At 39.3% G+C, this 22248-nt stretch overlaps 1 protein-coding gene across 1 annotated transcript in view; it reads right to left on the bottom strand.

Annotated features, from left to right (window-relative positions):
- Positions 1-22119, bottom strand: part of gfra3 (GDNF family receptor alpha 3) — a 64072-nt gene extending 41953 nt beyond the window's left edge. Inside the window, exon 1 of the mRNA XM_042492760.1 lies at positions 22079-22119. Coding sequence (XP_042348694.1) covers positions 22079-22118 — 40 coding nt within the window. The 5' untranslated portion in view covers position 22119. The remainder of the gene's footprint in view (positions 1-22078) is intronic.
- Positions 22120-22248: the final 129 nt, after the last annotated feature.

Genomic DNA, 22248 nt, shown 5'->3' with positions numbered 1-22248 from the left:
TTCTCCAAATCTGTGCTGGCGAAGTAAGAAGCAAATGAATGCCCCAGTTGCAAACACAGAGCACAGTGCCAGTTAGAACCAGAACCAACTTTTTTGCTGTACTCTTTTGCTGCCTCTGTGACAGGACCCCCACACACACTGAACCAAAGTAAGTCCCACTGAAATGAATAAGGTAGCCAGTGTTTTTGTTGCCTAGTGATTGTAGTCGTAGACCCCTTTAGGAGTTTCTCAAGAGGTGTTCCCACAGGAAGTCCAAGCCACAGCGTGTTGCCAAGTCAGAGGGCCAGGCTGACTCCAAAGAGGGCCAAGCATGGAAGTGAAATTGTTAAGCTAAATCTAACTTTGGCAGTAAGCCTTTTTCTTCTCAGACTCCAAAATGTTCAGAGGAAAAGGAATAAAGCTCTTCACTAATTTATCTTCAGTGGAAAGAACAGGGAGTACATGTTGATAAATAATTGTACGTGCCTCCATTTTGGTAGAACTTTCAAAACCTGTTTGTCATCAGTAGACAGCAGAAGGGAAGATAAAACTTTTGTAGCCGCGCTGTGTCTGTAGGCGGCGGGCAGCACTCTCCATCAGTGCTGGTGGAGTTTATTATTGTTTTCCCATTGAAAACAATGAGCATACAGTACGCCATCTGCTGCACACCAGCACTGAGTGAATACACAGAAGAGTCTGGAGAGCTGCTTTGAGGAGGCAGAGCTTTCAGACTGAGCACGTTTGTCAAACATTCACTCCATCCAGCAACCATGGGTCACGTTTTCTACCCAGTGTTCCAGGTTTGGAGCAGAAAGTGATGTTTCATTTGGACTCACATCCTGACAGCTAACACATGTACAGCTCATACATTAGAGAATGAAAACAGACTGAAAAATACATTAGGGCTGCACCTAACAATTATTTTTTTATCGATTAATCTATCGATTATTTTTTCGATTAATTGATTAATCTATCGATCATTTTTTTATTGATCTAACTATTAGTTTTTTATTACTCAATTAATATCACAACAAATTTACCAAAAATAACATTTTAAAACACTGCAGGGCATTATTTCCTAACAAAATATAGCCCAGTCTTAACTGGTAATCTGTGCTTTACAGTCTGATATAAAGTCTCAATAAAATTAATGCAAGAGCTTGTTCCACTCAAGTAAAAAAAATGTAGTGCAATCTACATTTAGCATCCAGCAGCAAAACATATAAAACAATGTAAAATACAAGTCACTTTTAGGAGGAGTAACAAAACAGTAAGTCTTTGTTACAGTAACAAACCTCAAATCTAGCAGACCAACAAAACATCTTACAGTAAAATTAGTGTGATTTGAATAACACTATAACTTTTCTCTAACATAAATAATTATAACTAGTACTTTCTTTCTGCATCAAAATAGTCCAGCCTTAACTGGCATATTGCTGCCTGCTAATATGAGTGCTGTATTTTCATATTTATAAGCACATATTCCTCTCATTTATGAAGTTATATGAGCTCCTGCACAGCTGACAACCCCGTCCTGTAAATATTTCAAAATAAAATGCATTGCATCAGCAACTGATGGCATTCTGTCCAGAGACACAGTCAGGGGGCTTTTGTTTTGAAAGGGAAGCAAGGAAGTTGAGGTAAAACAAACATCTTTGTATTTCCTCATCTCTGTGACAGAGAGAGACTTTAAACTGCAGTAAAAAGTGGTATACAGTTATCAAACGTGAGCATCACACGTTAAAAACGGCGAGCCAACGTTTCTCTAGATGTGCTGCAGCTGACGTGGCAGTGTGCAGTGTGCACGCTCTAACTCGATAACATGAGCGCCAAAACAAAAAACAACACACCCAGCGCTGCTCATGCTCTCATGACGCGTGCTGTGTGAAACCAGAGCCCTGTTTATTCTAGTGCACTATGTGAAACGGTGCATCATGTTGACGCACGTTACGTGAATCGACGTATTTACGCAACCGATTACGTCATTACGTCAACGCGTTGCCCCAGCCCTGAAATACATACATGCAGTCTACAACAGTTTACATCCATGTCTGTGAAAACATGGATGCTTTACACACATCTTACCCCCAGCGGCACAAAACATTTATTCATTCACCACAGATTCAAGATGGGCACCCGATATTACCCAAGATCATTCAAGACTTTGGCCATAGACCTTCAACCCCCAAATTATATCCAGAACATTCTTGAGTCCAGGTGGGCATTAATTTGATGAAATTCCCTCAAGGCTATGTTGAGATGTTATGTTCACAGAATGAGACAGACATAAGGTCACAGTGACCTATGACCTTTGACCACCAAGATCTAATCAGTTCAATGTTGGGTTCAAGTGGGTGTTTATGCAAAATCTGAACACATTTCTTCAAGCAAATCTTGAGATGTTGCATTCACAAAGACAGACACAAGGCCACATGTGTCCTATGATCTCTGACCACCAAAATCGAATCAATTCATTGTTGAGTTCAAGTGGGCGTTTGTGCCAAATTTAATCAAATTCTCTTAAGGTGTACTTAAGGTATCGGGTTCACAAAAAGAGACAAGGTCACAACGACCCAGACCTTTAACCACCAAAGTCTAATCACTTCATCTTTTAGTCCAAGTAGGCATTTGTGCAAAATTTGACAACATTCCCTGAAGGCGTTCTTGAGATATGACATTCACGAGAATGAGGCAGACGGTCAACAAACAACCTCAAAAGGTAAGGCCTCTGGCCAGGGCTATTGCCCGGGTGGAGGCATAAAATTTTGAAAATTATACAGAAGTTTTTCTGTGATTCTTTCAGCACTCTGATATATTATGTGTGAAGGGCAGATGATAACACACATAATCAAATCAATCACATATAAACAAATCAATCGATAGATACCCTAAGGCATGAAGAGTGATTCAAAGGTCAATACAATATCACCTGAGGCTACTTCACCTATCAGCAGTGGAGCCTTAATGAACAGGCTTACCGGGGCTTACTCTTGCCTCCGACCAAGTACCAGCCCTCACATGTGATAAGTGTAAAACCAGGATTAAATATATACATCTTACAAATTAAAGTATTATGTATTTGCACCACCCACATGAACCATATAGGGCCAGCAAAAACACATAGGATTGTCATGAATAGCTATGATGATCAGCGCACTATAGAGTAGAAAAAAAATAATTAATGTTTTGTAATTTCTCAAATAATATGGTGCAGCAGGCAACCGGATGAGACCATGAGCTGCTATAAGACCTCTCTGCTACTGTGAAGGACTTGTGCTAAAACAGAGTAAAAAGAAGGAGCAGTGCCCTCAATTGGAGGAGAAGCCCCAGTAGGAGATAGGTGGGGTCCTATCCTTCACCCAGTGCAAAGTGGTGCACAATGTAGCAAACTGTCATTAGGTGGGTTTCCATTGCAGATTAGCGCAAAATTTAACTGAAATTTTCAATAAAACACAATTGTGAGATGACTGTGTTTTGATTAAGTGATGTAATGCAACTTCTCTCATGATGTTATGCAACTTCTGATAACATTGTGATTGGGGCTGGGGCGACGCATCGACTTAATCGACGTAATCGTCGTTATCAATTACGTGAATACGTCGATTCACGTAATGTCTGTCGTCACTCTGTTTCACATAGCGCCTAATGAGAGCGTGACCAGTGCCGGGCATGTTGTTTTTTGTTTCGGCAATCGTGTATCAAGCTACAGCGTACATACTGCTTGCCTGTCAGGCACGTCTGAGCTGCGTGTCAGCTGCAGCACATCTAGAGAAATGGTGGCTCGCCGTTTTTTTACGCGACACTCTCGTTTGTTGACTCTATACCACTTTATACTGTAGTTTAAAGTCTCTCTCTGTCACAGAGATGAGGAAATACAAAGATGTTTGTTTTACCTCAACTTCCTTGCTTCTCTTTCAAAACAAAAGCCCCCTGACTGCGTCTCTGGACAGAATGCCATCAGTTGCTGATGCAATGTATTTTATTTTCAAATATTTGTATAACTTCATAAATTAGAGGAATATGTGCTTATAAATATGAAAATACAGCACTCATATCAGCAGGCAGCGATATGCCTTAAGGCCCAGTTAAGGCTGGACTATTTTGATGCAGAAAGAAAGTACTAGTTATAATTATTCATGTAAGAGAAAACTGACTTAAATTTTAAAATGTTTTATTTGTTTTGCTGTTGGATTGCTAAATGTAGATTGCACTACATTCCTTTTACTTGAGTGGAGCAAGCTCTTGCATTAATTTTATTTTGGAGAGACTTAGGTTTATTTCTATAGCAGCCACCGCACCAGATGTCATTATTTCCAATCAAAGGCAACATAGGCGTGTTATGTGGGCAATAACGCTCTTGGGAGCGGCTATGTATGAGGGATTTCTGGGAGGTGATAGTCCACGATTTCACAGAGTAATTGTGGATTTAAAACTTCCAGATGATCCACTCAACTTATAAAGAGTTATGTCATGCAATAACACCTCTTGTAGCGCCTGCTGCATCATGAGGGAGCCAGTTACCTCTGACAACCACATAGCCATAGCATCATGTGACCTATAAAAGGCAAAACAGTGTTTCCATTGCCCTTTTGTGAAATGTGGCTTTTTTGATTTGTGCGGAATACCATCTTATTCGTATGTAAAAAAAAATTTGCAATAAATCGGACATGTTTCCACTGAGCGTATTTGGCTGATAACCTACCTTTGTCTTGATTTATTGTTGACATCATGCTTAATATTTTATGAGTTTTATATTCAGTTTACTGTGTGAGGAGGGCACTCCTCACTATTTGGCACGGTCTATTGATGGGGGGTTTCAATTCATGTTGCCATGGCATATTGTAAACGGACAAAGGGGCGTCCAAAATGCCCGCAACCCCAGAGCCTAAAGTAATAACAACCGCCTCTGCCTATCAGAGGTTGCAGCTCAAAGACCAGCTCATCATCTAATAATGATGCACTTCAGCAACAATAAATTATTTCCACATAAATTCTGAGGTGCTAATATCATTACAATAAACAAGCAGCAGCGTCTCCTCCCAGCCTTTACAGTGTACATTACACGGTGTGCCACAGGGTTGGATTTAATGTGAAAGCAGCCGGATTAGTTTACAGCACAAAGCACTACTGCAGCTAATCCACAGTGTGATTCCACTTCTATTATTACAGCTGCACAGTCTCACAGCCTCACCTGGTCAGAGTATACTAGCTGCTATCAGCTCTGATCCGTCTCTCCGAACAAATATCTTCCTCTGACAGTCTCCACAGACACACTCAGAGCTCGCTGTGCTGAAGAAACAGGGTAAAGAAGTGTTTCCCTGGGTGAAAGTATTCCCACCACTATGGTGAAGTGGAAGTGATGCGTTTCACATTTCGGGTTGGTTTGGAACAAAGAGAGGAGTTAGTAGTTGGGAAGAATGAGAAGTGATGGCGACCACAGCTGAATGGAAAGACAAAAAATAAAAACTCAAACTGACACTGAACATCCTAGAAAAAACTCTGTAGAGAAGTAGTGACAGAGTGTTTGCTGGAAAATAGAGCTCTATGGAGTGCTACCATCGAAACGACAAACTATTGACATAGTCCTATGGATTCTTACTGAAATGCTATGCCTGTTTTATATGGATGGCGTCAACTTTTGGAGACTGAGAAAATCAGTACATCACCAGAAAGCTAGTACAATTGTCTTGAGTATTTCACTATATTGTAAAGCTGAATTAACATGCAAATTCAAACAAAAACTAGAAAGGTTTTTTTCAAACCCCGAACATCCCTGATCAAGCTGTTGCCCTGGATGGGCAGACCTTGTTCAGAGCCGACAGGACACAAAAAAAAAACAACTGCAGGAATTGTATGATGCCATCAGCAGCAACATGTCAACTCCAAAGATGTAGCAGGATCAAGGACACATTTTTATTTCATCTTGTAAACTGCTTTTTATCACTTGAGAACTGGAGTTGTCCATTCATCCATTTTCAGTATAATATGCCGCCGGTTGGCATCCGTTTGAAATGAAACTGGACAGAACCTGCCGTGTTTTGTGACATGCCGCCACACAGTGTCAGGTTAATAGGTTCGACATGATATAAGGAGCACAAGGTTACCTAAAACAGTGTTTGCTTTCTATATGAATGTAGAGTAAAACCACTGTTTTTTTCCTAACCAACTAACCACCAGCTTGCATTGCTTAACCCTAACCACTTGTGTCATTGTATTGAAATCTTGAGCATGGGCTTTTGTTGATGTCCTAGCATTGGCTGCCATGTGCTTTTGTTGCTTAACCATGTGCTTTTGTTGATATCCTGGCATTGGCTGCAACATCCTGCAATGTCAACAGGAGACACGGGAATATCTAGGGCATATTATGTAGACAAAGTACACTGACAAAGTAGCAAAGTGAGAAAACTTGGGATGAGAACAGGCTGGGACGCTCTAACCTTATTGGAAATCCAAGGCCTTGCACCAGTGATGCAAGTTTTAAAGGGTCCAAATATGGCTGATTGCAGAGTTTTAAGAGGTTAATGCTGAAAACAGAGTGAAGACAGAGTGAAGCCTGTGATTAGAGGACATCTAAGGGTTGTTGCATGGACTTTGGCTCCCTATTCTGGGCTTCCTTAGTCAAAGCTTAAGTTGAGAGCCAATAATTGGAGTCTGAGTGACCTTTTAACAGAGCAAAAACTTCATCTTACTTCAGCATCATATTGGTAAAATTAGTTCTGCAGCACCAGGGTAGGTCAACCAATCAAATAATAAAAAAAAATGTGGGAGCAAGAGCATGTGGAGCAGTGTGAAGAAAATCAGTGATATGAGCTGAGCTCCGGTTCCCCTCTCTGCCAGAAACCTAGCACTCCTCCCCCTCCAAAATGAACCGGAATAATGTGTACAAAAGTCAGTGTGTCACCTGCAAATTTCTAATCACATTTCACAGACACTCAGAGGCTCTAATTCACTAAGCCTCTACATTCTCACTTCCTTCACTTCCCTGTTTATGAAAAACTGAGGTAATCTAGGAGCTATAATTAGCGTAATTGTGATCAGAGAGCAAAATAATGGATAATGTCTAAATGGTTGCAAAGGTCTGAGACAGTGATAAATGCCTCCCATTTTTTTTGCATTTTGCAAAGGAACTCCTGCCGTGTCCCTTTGTATTATAGAAGTTGGGGTATTGTGATGTCAAGCTTTGAGACAGACTGTAACGCTCCGTTCACAATTATGAACCCATACACTGGAGACACAACAGGATGCCAACTGTCCTGAGTTGATACTCGAAAATCATGTTGGCAAAGCTTGCCACTGCTCGCTGACTAAAAAAAGTAAAGTTAAGAAAAGAAAAAAGATAAGATAAAGGGTCAAACGTCTTCTGACAGGTGGGTGGGTTGTGTTCAACTCCACTCACTGAATCTATTCCTCCCACTCTATGTACTGTATATAGGTTTTAGGCTAATATGTCACACATTTGTACCTATCAGATTGACCTACTCTGCATTTGACGCTATTTATACAGGTGGTAGGCCATTTCCATGGATATTTTTCCCTGACAAACATTTGTACCTGACATAATGACCCTCTCATAATATAGCTCTATTTATATTGGTGGTAGGCTATTTTAATAGACATTTATACCTGACCGAATGACCTAAGCTACCTTTAACTCTATTTAGACAGGTGGTAGGCAATTCTGATAGACATTTGTTTATATTAGATTGACCTACGCTATATTTAACTATTTTACTCTGAATAATGTGCCCGAAAATGTCGTTAATCACATCAAAATATGGAAAGGTAGAGCAGCTGGAGCTTTTCATGAGTTTGCATCTTTGAAAAAAATTCTGATGGCATACTTGTTGGACCGTACAACCACAGCCTCCCTTTTTCACTCCTTCAACCACGCTCTTGAAAAGATCGGTGTTGCAATATTTGTGCATATCTAAAAACCTCCTGATTTCCAAATCTTGCATAATGTGTAAAAGCAGGTGTGTTTCTTTAGTCTTATTCAGAAATGTGGGTTTTCCTTTTGGGCATACATATTTAAACCAGCAATGCCAACACATTATCATCCCAACTCGTCACATGCTGCTGCTCTATCACTGACCTTCAGCATCTACTTATGACATTTCAAGTATCCCTTTGCCTCAGCTGTTTACGCTGCAGGATTCTGCTACCGTGATTCAACAAAAGCACATTCCTATGTGCTCCTGTTTAAAGTTGCTTTGCATTTACAAAGTTACAGTGGAGTTTACAAGAAATGACAGAGAGCTGGTGAATGACATAGAACAAAGTTGCAACATACAAAGTTGTGATTATATGGTGTCCATTAGCTTCAGAGGAATGTCCCAAATCTCTTCCTTTTCGGAGCAGATTATCCAACAAACACAACAACTTTGTTGTAGCTTCTCAGAACAACTGAGTGCAGCCAAAATGTCACATATCACTGCTTTGTCAGTTGACTTCCATGTCTATACATATCACACTCTATGTATTATCCTGCGTTCACTATTACAATCTGGGATGAAGCAACTAACGGGGATGTCAATAAAAGACCATGGTTAGAATTGGGCAACAAAAGTGCATGGCAACCAACACCGGGATGTCAGCATGGTCAGTTTTAGGCAAGATAAGGATGTTAAGTTTAGAAAAAAACATCACTGCTTGGCATTTTAATTTATACATTCATACATTCATACACCAGGCCCAGGCAAAAGTGAGGGGTTTGTTGGACCCATCCACTGACCCGTCCGCCATACCAGGTGGCTTTTGGTGTCAGTATCTTCTGCCAAAATCACAAGGCGGGTTTCCATTACAGATTTACGCAAAACTTAAGCAATATTTTTGAAATGGCGCTAAAACACAATTGCGAGATGACTGCATTTCAATTGAATGATGTTCTGTGACTTCTCCTTTGGCGGTAACATTCCAAGAAGCATGATGATGGATGTTCAAAACATTAGCAGGTTTATTTCTATTGCAGCCATCACACTAGACATCATTATTTCAAGTCGAAGGCGACATAGGGGTGTTACGGAGCGATAATGGAAGGGTGAGCCCCTTAAATGTGGGAGCAGCCACGTATGAGGGATTTCTGGGAGGTTTCACAGAGAAATTGTGGATTCAAAATGATGATCTGCTCAGCTTTTTAAGAGTTATGTGATGCAAAAACACCTCTTGTAGCACCTGCTGCATTATGAGGGAGCCAGTTACCACTGACAAGCACATAGCCATAGCATCATGTCATCTAGAAAAGGCAAAAAAGTGTTTACATTGCAGTTTTGCGAAATATAGCTTTTTCGAATCAGAAAAAGATTTTTTAAAAATCAGAAAATCAGAAAAAGATACCAGTAATCACACCTACAATTTGTGCAATTTAAGAGGTTAATTGAAACCCGCCTACTGACAAAAGGTGTTATTTGACAACTTAAGAACGGGAATAAGAACGGACAGTCATGTGACAGTTGACTGCCTGAAGTGCATAACTGACATGATCACAGTCTGCTGAAACAACTGCATTAGGTTATGCAATTCTTTTCTTAAGTATAAGTACAAATAGTGTTTAAGAAACAGCCAACAAACACACACACACACACACACACACACACACACACACACACACACACGAAGCTTATAGGACAGCTTTGCCGGGACAAAGTCACTCATTAGTCAACTTCTGACTGATTTCGTGCTGATGTGTTTTTGAAAATGAGTATTAACTGCCTATGGACAACCCTCTCTATCATATAGTTTAGTGTTTCCTCCTCATGCTGTCAGGCAGAAAGTAGAGAGGAGAAAACACATTAGATTTAGAGTGTTTCCAAACATATTTAGGGTTTGAGAAACCAAACTAAATATCTGGCAGAGGAGCTCCTGCCAACAGGGAGGGCAGTCTGTCAGAGAGACTAACAGGGGATTGTGGGCGCAGCCACAGATCCAAAGCCAGTCTCTGACACATCTGTCATCATGATAGCAGATGGGCCTGAGGTCAGGCCGCGGCTGACCTGGGATCAGCCCTGGCTCTGACCACAGAGAGCAGCGGTACCTTCAGGGACCACTGACTCGTGTCCGACACTGAGTTTGAGTAAGGACACACCAACACACACACGCAGCAGCACTCAATCTAACGCCTTCGCACACTTGACACACACACACACACACACACACACAGCCATGAAAGCAGAAGCCAACACACCATCTGCCGCCCCTGTGTTTGAGTTCCAAATCCCGGTTATCAACAAAACACACAGAAGACCTCCAAACTACCCCCTTGGATACACCATTCCCTTTGAGAAGAACGCTATCTCACACGCACACACACACATGCACACACACCTCCGCAACCAGATCAGATGGATCCAGGTGGATGGAGGCCAGGTAAGTTACTCATTTTTCATTAAATGTGACAGAAGAAGGATGATGGATTTCCTCACTTCTTTCACCAAGTTCATGCACCTCACACACACTTCTAATCCTCTTCATCTCTCTCTCTCTCTCTCTCTCTCTCACTCTCTCTCAGTTCAATTCAATTTCAATTTAAAGTGCTTTATTGGCATGTAAGCGCCAAGAACAAAGTTGCCAAAGCATCAAAACACATCCACAATAATAGATGTACAAAGAGTAATCACCAATCAATTGTAAAAAAGAAGAAATAAGAGAAAATACAAATCTCTCTCTCTCTCTCTCTGTCTCTCTCTCTCTCTCTGTCTCTCTCTCTGTCTCTGTCTCTCTCTCTCTCTGTCTCTCTCTCTCTCTGTCTCTCTCTCTCTCTCTGTCTCTCTCTCTCTCTCTGTCTCTCTCTCTCTGTGTGTCTCTCTCTCTCTCTGTCTCTCTCTCTCTCTCTGTCTCTCTCTCTCTCTCTCTCTCTCTGTCTCTCTCTCTCTCTCTGTGTGTCTCTCTCTCTCTCTCTCTCTCTCTGTGTCTCGCTCTCTCTGTGTGTCTCTCTCTCTGTCTCTTTTTCTTTTGTAAGTCAGGGTCCATCCAAATGTAGCAAATGTAAATATGACAACATTTTCAAAAAATAAGCAGAAGAAAATACAAATGTATGCACTCAATATTGGGACTTGGGTCACTGAGATGAGCAGTAGGTGGCACTACTTCACCAGTCAGGTGACACTGCAGAGGAAGCGGGGGCAACAAGATGACGTAATTAAAAAATGTGGAGCAACAACACTGTTTTAAGAAATGTTCCACATAAATTAGTAGATATGAAAAACTGATTTGATAAAAGCTAGGTAAATTCATTTAGGGAAAAACCATATGTATAATTCTCACAGTTACAAATCTGAAATTATGTCACAAACTTCTTATAATCTTTAGCACTTTTCCAGGTCATATCTTGTCCACTAAATGACATCAATGTTTTTGAAAGAAACTAAGTCAATTTGCTTGGGTTTAAAAGAGTTAATTGTATTAAAAGAACACCAGTCAAACCTCAAACAAAAGAAAACATTGGATGTGCAATAACAGAGAGCACACTAGACGATGGAAAAAGAGAGTTTTGAACAATATTTCAGCTCTGTGCTGTTGAAGCTCCGATAACAACCCTGTGTGCAGAAATGCGCTCTTAAAAGCCTCCAGAAATGCAGGAAAAAAAGCTTGAAATGGCCTCTGCAATGACTGTAATGTTATTTCAACACTCATATGCTTAATCTGTTTCCATGGTTCTAAGACACATTTACCTACTGATACATCAATTTTTCCTACTTTCCCATGTTAAAAAAAAAGTTTTTTTTGCGATAATTTGAGAACAATGTGCAAAAATTAAAAAAAAAAAAAAAAAAAAGGGTGGATGCAAATGCGTGACTCCTCGTTGTTCTGTGGCGAGAAAATCCCCTGCAGCCCAATTAAAGCATGTTAGACCACCATTGTAAAAGAAACATCTGTAAAACTGTTGACAGGACATCTCCACTGCAAACAAAATCAATTATCTCTTTTTATTCTGAATTCTGGTGGTTTGATACTTGTAAAACTTTCTGTCATTATTCTGGATTTTGTTAATATTGTGGGGGGTTTGGACTTTGTTTTAGGGTTTTCTGTTTGTGTTTTTACTTGTGTCACATCTTCATCATGCTCAGTCTGTTTCCTGTTTTATTTTGTTGGTTATTTTCTTGACATGTGTCATGTCTTGTGTCACTTCCTGCCTTTGTTTTCCGCCTGTTTTCTGTCACAGCTGTCCTGTACTAGCCTTGTTAGTTTCTTCCTGCTCCTCAGTTTCTCCCAGCCAATCAGCTTGCTGCCTGTTCTTCTCCCTTGTCACCTTATTCTCCTCACCTGAGCTTCTTTGCTCTTTTTCTTCAACTGCACTTCATCCCCTCGTCAGTCTAGTTTGTATTTAAGTCCTGGTTTTAGGTTCAGTCTTTGTTGGATCCTTGATTTGGTTGTGTGATATTCTGGGGGTTTTTTTTTTCGGTTCAGACCTGGAATAAAGATCGGTTTGAATTTGAGTTGTCTGCTGTCTTCTGCATTTGGGTCCACCTGCTTTGCAGTACATGACACTTTCCTCAAGCGGAGAAAAGCAATTTAAAAATCTGTGACATCACCACAATGTAAAATCAGTGATATGTGCAGGAACAACAGGAGAAACGCTGCTGTGCACATTCAATGGTCTGCATACCGAAGAAGTAAAACCCAGAAGTTTAAAAAATATTATTATTATTATTATTATTATTATTATTATTATTATTATTATTATTATATTATTATTATGGTAGTAGCAGTATGCTTCTCTCATCCCCCCATTTGTATTTATTTATTTAATCTTTCAATTTATGTATTTATTAATTAATCTATTGCCTCCTTTTCTCCTTTGTTTCTCTCCAATGTATCACAATAATTGGTTCAGAATATAGGCACATGCTTACGCACACACACACATACAATGCACCAACATCAAATCAACGTCTGTCACTGGAGATCAATACAGATAAGACATTCACTCTCTCCCCCCTGACTGGAGGGACTCCTGTTGTTCAAAGCACACTCCCCTGCAGAGCGGTGGAACAGTCAGTAAAAGGCGTGTTAGCATGCTGAGATAGCCTACAGCATGCTCCTCCACCTCTTCCACCTGACACCTGTGTGTGTTTTATCTGTTATAAAGGTAGGTGGTACGTTCAGATAAAGTAATTTCTAAAGTTAGAGCAATATATTTATCAATATATCAACTGATATTTTTATTTTACTTAAAGGAACATTCCATTCATTTTTCACATGAAAGTCATGTTAAGTGCTCCTCATCCTGTGAAAACAACTGTGTATATATATTCTGTGGCTCTGGAGGAGCTTTCTCAAATCCAAAGGCGCACACACACAAAAGCCTCATTCGCACTGCACAAAAAATACACTAACACCCACAAACATCTGTCTTTTTAATGCATTGAGAATGTGAATAATTGGCATTCAAATGACTCTGCAGTAGAGACAGGTTTTTATCCGCTTTGGTTCTGATTGGCATTGATGGGAACACAACAACCGGGTGAACGTGGTAATTTCAGCTCTTTAACCAGCCAGATGCAATGACCCGTCGTCACTAATTACTCTCCATTTCCTCCTCCTAAGCAGCACTACGACACTGTTCCAAGTTAGTCCGCACCGAGTTTGAAACAAAAACAGAATAAATAAGATATATATAAAGAGAGGAAACCACTGAAAAGTTTCCTCTGTTCCTGCTGCTGTCTACTGTTTATCTGTTCTCCTTTCTGTCCGTGACGTTGCACGGACACACCAACAAACCCCCCCTCACCACACCCACACACACACGCCAGCTGACAGGACAGCACTCTGGACTCATCCGCTGGAGAGCTGTGTTCACTGGCATTTGGAATAAAGCCTATAATTAGCAGGTTTACCCGTGTTTGAAAAACCTGCACACAAGCGCTAAAAGGAGAAAACTATTGTAGCTTTAAGAGTACCCCGTTTTTCTAGAGGCCAATGCTGAGGAGGTTTTGTTCTGCAAGATAATCTTCACAGTTGAACACCACTTTTAGAATTTTTGAGGCTTAAATACATTCATCAGAAGTAAAGTAAGGCTGTGTCACTAAACATTTTACTGATAACTGAAAGAAGTTTTCAAAGATCGTTTTGCTGAAACATTCAGTGTCATTATTTTTACGATTTGCCAGATACATAAATCAGTAATATTTCATTATTATGATAAAAGAAAGTATAATGGGCTGAGCATTATGTTTCCCCTTAAACGTATTGACTTTGAGGCAAGGGAACAATGAGTGCTGAAATATGTACTTATTTCTGGGTTTTCAGACTCATATTAACTGTGTGCTACCATTCACTACAAGGTACAAGGTACAACGTAGATTTATTGTCCTTTTTCTTAAACGTGGTTTGAGAAGTAATGAAATTAAAGTTGATCCTAAATCCTACAACATCTTTTTGGCATTGAGGGAGGAGTTAAGGAGTCTCACAGTCTGGAGAAAGAAGCTGCTCCGTAGTCTGGTGGTTCGGCAGTGGATTCTTCCATATCTTTTTCCAGATGGCAGCAGCGTGAACAGACTGTGTCTTTCACTAGGGATGGGAGTCTAGGAATCGCTTTTTAACTGGAACCAAAGTTCCAAAATGTCCGCTCCATCGGAATCGTATGCCTTCAAGCTTATCATTTTCTTTTATCAATGCCAGCATGTTTTTCTGTCAGTTGTAAAACAGGGATGACAAACTCATGCGTCTACATTGTTGGAAATGTGCAACAGAAAAAAGAGAAGATGAAAACAGTGCAGCACAATGTCTGTAAAATGATAGTTTCAAGAAAAAGTGGAAACAAGAGCATTACACTGAAACTAGTCTACCCAAGATGGTCAAAAAAATTCCAGGAATGCCATGTATCTGACACTACACACATGCATGCCACGGCTCCTCCAACTGAGCAGCATTTCCATCACATAACTATGGTATGATAACCTTAACCCTTTAAATGCCAATTTTTTGTCATCATGTTTTTAGATGGGAAAAAAGTTGTTTATATAGCATCCATAGCATGTATTTTCTCCATATGCCAAACATGGTAAAAAATAAATAAATAAATACATTTTAAAAAGGAATTTTTTTTAACTTAACAGTCTGAATGTAACAATTTCGTTTACACAGTGTATTTTAGACTTAGGAGCTGAGCTGCAAATTCCAACATTAAACAAAAATACACAATCTTGCCAAAATCTATGCCGTATGCATGAGCACAGCCAAAATGATCAAATATGAAGAATAAAAAGCACTATGCACCAAATAGTCCATAGGGGTTTTAATGCCAAGCAGTATTTTTTCTTTGGCTAAGAAAGCAGTTAAACAGTGGAGCTCTTACACACCGTTGTCACATTGCAAGCCTTTCCTCTACTGTTTCTACACTGTGTTCAGACTCATATGTAAAAAGCAGTTGCATTAAAGCTTAAAAACTCTTGTAGAACTACTTTTTTCAACCACAGAAAACTGGTAAGAAATCATTAAGAGACACATTAAAGAACCTGACCTATAAGCACATATGATAATGTCACTGGTACCAATAAAATCTTCATTCATTTCCCATCCTGACATGATTCACAGATAACATCCTCTGCTGGAGTAAAGACTGTTCCAGGAAACAGCAGTGGTCTGCAGAGACACTTGTCAATGGAAGTCAATGGTACTTCAGAATGAACTGCTGAACTAAACTGATTGTCCCATCAATGACCAAGCTAAGCTAATGAGCTTGCAAACTTGGAGAGTTTTATTTCCCTTTTTTAATCGTGTTTATTGAATGGAATGGTGTGTAATGCCAGGGAGGAGTAAACGAAACAGAAGAGAAGAGAAAAGAGAGAGAAGCTGTGACTGATTAGTGCTAGTCCAACTGGCTAGCGTGTTAGCAGTTAGCCTGCCAGCTCCATTTGTTTACGGTTTAGCCAAGCCAGTAGTCACTTTGTCTTCGAGCTTAAACAATCCAATGTTTTGCAGTTTAACTTTGACACTTTCTGATGTGACCTGACCTACAGAAAATGACCCCGATGATGTCCCAGTGATGTCATCAGACTTATCTCAGTTAAGTCTCAGACTAAACTGAAAGTTGCAACTGGATGCATTATGGAAAATGTAGGACCCATCATTTTTGGAGCTTGTCCAGTGTTAATTAATAATTGTTTAATGGGTTAACCATTAACCATTCTTGTGTGTCTCTAGTGAGGCCCTCAACACCAGGTATTGTGACACTATATTGCTACATTTATTGTAGCAATATATAATATTTAACCCTTTGAAAAATATGTTGATGTGTGTTTGGTTTCTTTCAAAAACATGAAAAAGCAATGAGACATTTTACAAAAAAGACCCAAAAATTAGCAAGAAAAGGTAAAAACTGCACAAGAAAATTACCTGAAAATAAACAAAAAGGGAAAGTAAAAAACAAAACAATGAATTTGCTAAAACAAGTGCAGAAAAAATCTGTAACTGTATTTTAAATATATAATGAAAAACATTTAAAAATAAACTTTCATCTTGTGTTTTTTTTCCCCATTTTTTGAGAATTTTCTAATAATACTCCTCCTTTGTTAAACTAATTTCCAGGTCATTTTCTCATCAGCCTTTGACTGATTTCTTGCCATTTGCATAACAGCTCTTGCCAGGTTGCTCATTGCCTTTTTCCCCATGTTTGTGAAAGAAATCATGGCAATTTGCTCAGGTGTGAAAGGGTTAAATAACTTGTGAAAGGTGTCTGAAGGCAGCACAAGAAAAGTCGTTCGGCCCAGGTTTCAAAGGGTTAAAGGACCCCTGGGTTCGTGTTCAGACTCCTGGGTTAGGTTTAGGCGACAAAAGCACAATTTGGAAAAGATTGTGGTTTTGGATGCATTTTAATTACCAGAATCTGGTTTTATTGACAAGTACATTTGCATATACAGGGAATATGACTTGGGGTTTGGAATAAAATACTAAATGTAAATAGACTAAGACTAAATGTAAATAGACTAATATAGAAGCAATATTAAGAAAATCTAAAATGAAAAAATAGAATATAAAGAATCCGAAATGTATACAAAAGGTGCAATGGAGAATAAAGGGTAAAAAAAAAAGGGCAAAAAATAATGCCACAGTCACTGAAGTGGATACTGTGTTGCTAAATTGCTTATTTTGGTGGAAAAGAAAATGTGACATAACAGAGTCCCGTCCACTTCAAACTAGTGTGAAAAACACAGTCAAAGTGCTTCAGACAAAAACATTGTTCAAACTTTGTCTGTAAGAAAGTATTTTTACGCTATCACGCTGAGTCAGAGCACACTCTCTTTAAGGGTAACCAAAAGGGGAAAACTGTATGTTAAGGGGTTTTGACGTAAAGGAGAGGTAAATATTCCCTGTGCAGCTCCACTCTGAAGGATCAGTATCAGTATGGGTCTTCAAAAAGCCACTAGAGCCGTCTAGGCAGAATGAGCCCTGTCACGCACCCTCCCACCCCTAAAAAATACACAAACACGCACACCTGCTTGCGCACCGATAAGACGTCAGCCACCGCCGCTCCAAATGTGTTTGCACACCGGCGTCGGTTGGCTGCACTTCCTCATTGAACGACTTGAACAATTTATTCTGACGCGCCACTGAATCCGAGGGGGAATTTAGATTGAGATAGAAAAAAAAAAAAAAAGGAAAATCAGACACGACCTGAAAGCCTTGAGGGAGAGAGAGGAGGGAGAGGAGGAGGAGGGGGGTAAACCTGAGGCGGAGAGACAGGGAGATATATGAGCCTGTCACTCAACATTACAGTGTCACTACAAGCTGGACAATCATTAACAGGGCTAATGAACACAGCGGGCCGTGCTGCAGTACGGACGGCGCTCACAGAAAGCCACTGTGGGGGAATTTCATTAGTCCTGCTACAGCAGTGATATAATCCACTGATTCCCAACCACAGAGTACATCTGCTGTTACTGGGTACCTGAGGGGCTGTGCAGCAAATATGAAAAATTGAAATAGAAGAAATTACGTTTTGATAATACATATCCACATGTGTTTCCAGGGAGTAAAATAAACACACAGATATGCTCTGAAATTGGTGGGATCTTTGGTTTGTTTACTTTCGCAATAACCCACCAACTATATTAGCAGCCAGGCTGCCAGAGGAATATGTTGGTATTGCATGTTTCTGCAAACCAGGAATATATCACTTTTACACATTTCATATGCATCATATCAATGCTTCTGAAGTGACATAGTGTATATGAGCTGACTTTATCATTGGTAGGCAGAGGGGATGGTAGATGGTGTGACACCTTGGCGAGACACCTGCTAAGCTGAAGGCAGCTGTTGAAAACCAAGCAAACAAACAAACAAACAAAAAAATAAGATTTAGTGAGTCATTGCTACATATCCTGCACTGTTGAGGCATGAAAAGCATTATTTATTTATTTTTTTTACAAAGGCATCGTTGATACTTTTTTCCCTGTAATTATTCATCTTTTCATCCTATTTCTGTATTTTTTTTATTATTCTAAATTTTACAACTTACACCTTCATAGGTCATTCCAAACTAGCCAGGGGTGAGTAGGGGAGGGTTAGACAAAAGGTTAACTTTCCCTCTGGAGTATCAATACCCACAAAATTTGTGAGATGAGATGTATATATGATTTATTATTATAGTGCACAAAAACATGTGATAAAGAAAATCTGATCACAAAAAAAAAAAAACACATAGCTGTTTTTCCAAGTGGGAGTCCATGACTCTACCTTAATTATGTAACTTTACTTAAGGGACATGACGTCATTCATGGGCCACAAATTCGTATTATCTTAAACAAACTGCTGTTCACGCATTTTCATACAATATCATTTTACTCGTTCTCTGAGAATACATTGATAAACGCAATTTCTAGGAGGCAGGGCTGCCTGACCATAACTAAGTGATTAACCGCGTTAACCAAACCGTTGTTGAAACAATACATTTCAGTGCATTCGTTACTCAATAGCATGCAAAAGTAACATATCAGTGGTTCTCAGAAACATTCAGTGTCATAATTTTTCTGGCAACTGTGTTGATATTATTCTGACTGTAAAGAATCATCTCCATCTTCCAACTGGCCTGAATCACTGGTGACACCGAGAAGAAGCAGTGAAAAAACATCATGGATAGATGGTAAAACCAGAATGACAGTGGATTTTTCTTTGAAGCACATGCCGATACCGATATTGGAGAGTAAAAACTTTTGATATTGATTTATTGGCCAATGTTATGTATATATGCAATTATTCGATGCAATTATCCCTCAGATATGATTATCAGCTACTTGTGACAACGATAATGTAATGGAAGCCGGATATTTTATAGTTTGATAATAAACTTTTACTGTCAAAAATGAAATCAGTGCACTGAAACACTAAACTTCATTGAATTATTATTATTATAATAATTATTTAATTTGATGATTCTAAATTACTCTAAGTATCTCTTTCTGCATTGTGTTCTGTTAAACATAAACTTTACAAATATAATATCGATCTGATAATATCCACTGAGCGATATATCAGTTGGGGTCTGGTGACAAACATTTTTGTCAAGAAAAAGTGACAAAGTGACAAATCATTCCCTAACTTTTTATTTGTCCATATCCCACCATACAGTTTTAATATCATGTATGGATGTTTGTATATCGAAAGAAATAAAAACGCTTTGAAATTAAATACCACACTGAAGAATCAATAAGGGAAGTTTTGGCACAAAAAGTCTGATTGAAACTGATTCGTCATTCCTTGGACTCCACCTTTTAAGCAACGTCAGGTGACTTCCCATTATGCTCCGTCAGAGCTTGTCTTGTTTTTCTGTCATGGCCAGACTTAAAAAAAAAAAAACCCCAACAGCAACCAGACACGGGCGTGCCCTGTTGAAGTGCTGTTAGCGAGCACTCACAATCTGAACATACAGCCACAAAAGAGGAAGACAAAACTTTGAAATCTGGATTTCAGTTTTTGTTTGATGATTGCAAATCTCTGCCTGAGTACTCATTCAACACCTTGTTTTTCTTTTCTTTATTCACGATCACTCCCAACATCAGAGATCAACACATCATTCTTTGTCCAGCTCCAGTACATCTGACTCTGTACACTGAGTCATACTCACTATGTGTAATGTATGTGATAAAAGATGTAATAAAAAGCCATGCCTCACCAAAATGCCCCTTCAGCTCTTTAGCTAAAACTGGATTCACACATATACATGACTCTCAACACAAACTCTGCCATAAAACACTCCAAAGTGGTTGTTTTGGGCTTTTACCATGACCCGCTATAATGCAATAAACAATAGAGAAGTTCTGTCAGCTGAGTTTATGACGCTGTAAAGACGCCTCTTTTTTTCTTTCTTTTCATTCACAAGCTCTTGAGTGGCCACACACAGGCGCACACTCACCCTACACAATACACACAAAGAGACAAAGGAATCAACTGAACAAGGTCATCATCAGTACCACGCTCACAGCCACAAAGTCAGGTCTAAATGTCAGTACAAGACTTCATATTCAATGATGTAAGAGGGTCCAGTTTTACATATGGTTTGAGATTTTGAACTTTTTGAGAAAAGTGTCCCCGCGTGTGTCTAAAAAACATTTAGAGCAAAAATTTACGGCATCAAGTTGTTGTCAATCTTTAAAAATCCTTCTCAGCCCAGCCATGCCCATAATTAACGATATTTCTATAAATGAAGGGAGAAGTGAAGCGTTATAAAGCAGTCACGACTTTATCAGGGTGGATAGCCTTCATTAAAAACCAATCAATGGAAAGAAGAGAAACACTTAAAAAACACTCCATAGGTCCAAACAAAGGTTTAGTGGTTTAGTGGTTATATCTTAATAGAACATTTACGCTAAATAGAAATAAGAAACTTGATATAAATGTTCCATAAAGGTTCCCTTTTTACAATAACCAAAAAAAAACCAAAAACAAAACCCAACTCTGGAGCTCTAAAGAGATCCATAAGAGCAAATGAACTGCAAGCACAAAGGGAGAAAGATTCCTTAAAATGCCCTCATTGTCACTTTGTATTACACACATACAAACTATGGGCACCTATAATCAACGAATTTAATGCCCAAGTATTTTGCTAATATACAGCTGTTCAGCATCTTAATGACTGTGATCTTTGGAGGATCGAATTCTGTTGTTCAACGATTATTTTATTAGCACTTCCATAGTTTATGTGTTTTTTTGTTTAGGCTGTATGTCACATGGATATATAGGAACTCTAAGAATTCCTCTGATTTGTAAGGACAAAAAACAAAAATAACATTTACATTTTACTTAAATAGTCAGCTTGTAGACTATGTAGTTATTGTTTATGAAATAATGCAGTTTTTAGGCCATATTTTGTTTTATTGGCAGATAGATAGATAGATAGATAGATAGATAGATAATCAGATAACATTTTAACAAAAAGTCAGCTTTTTAAAGTCTAGTTAGTGACTTTGAAATATATCATATTTTGTCCCATATGCAGATGAAAAGGTATACGAAAATATATATAAATAATTACAAAAATGGCTCCTTTTTCATGTGCAAAAATTTCAAAATTGCATTGTAACTAAAATGTTATTTTTGTATATTATCCTAACAAATCAGAGGAATTCTTCGAGCTGACATATATCCATGTGTCAAACAACAGCTCGCATGTGTTTCTGCGGGTTTTGCAGTGTTTCAGCTTGTTTCTGTCACAGTCTCAAAGTTTGCGTGCAGGGCTCGGAGCTGGAAGGGCGTAGCCTAGTGGCGCTTTGGATGAAGAAAAACGCTGGGTGTCTGGATGACTGGATGTCTTGCTTTAAGAGAACATGACTGCAGCAGAAAACTGAATTATTAAGACAAAAATTATACTTGAAGATTTGAATAGTCGGTAAGAGCCATGTGAGGATTTCTTTTCAATGCTGAAAAGTTGGGAGGAAATTTAACGCTCCTCTCCATCCCCGTGGCTCCGAGAGCGTGAAATTGACTAAAAAATGCAACTGGGAGTAATGGGAGCAGACAAACAAGAGGCAAAAATATCTGTCTGTACTCCTATGAACTCCCTCCATCCTCATCTGATCCAACTTGTGAGCCAAAGAGATTTTTTGCGCCTCACACAATAACCGTTCCTTCCTCTAATAATGTGTGAGAATGAAATGAGTGAACGTACCTGAGAAGAGAAGCGCGAGCACAGTCCCGAGGAGGATCATGTTGAGAATTGTGCTCGGGACACCGGCGGGGGTAAAGCGGGGATGTGGGACGGGACTTGGTGCGTTCCCGGCTGGTCCAGCAGCACCGCTGTGCGCCCCGCACAAAGACACCCAGCCTGTCGCTACATTC

This window comes from Plectropomus leopardus, chromosome 9, assembly GCF_008729295.1.
Source record: "Plectropomus leopardus isolate mb chromosome 9, YSFRI_Pleo_2.0, whole genome shotgun sequence".
NCBI classification, from domain to species: Eukaryota; Metazoa; Chordata; class Actinopteri; order Perciformes; family Serranidae; genus Plectropomus; species Plectropomus leopardus.
This window is presented reverse-complemented; position numbering and strand designations above follow the sequence as displayed.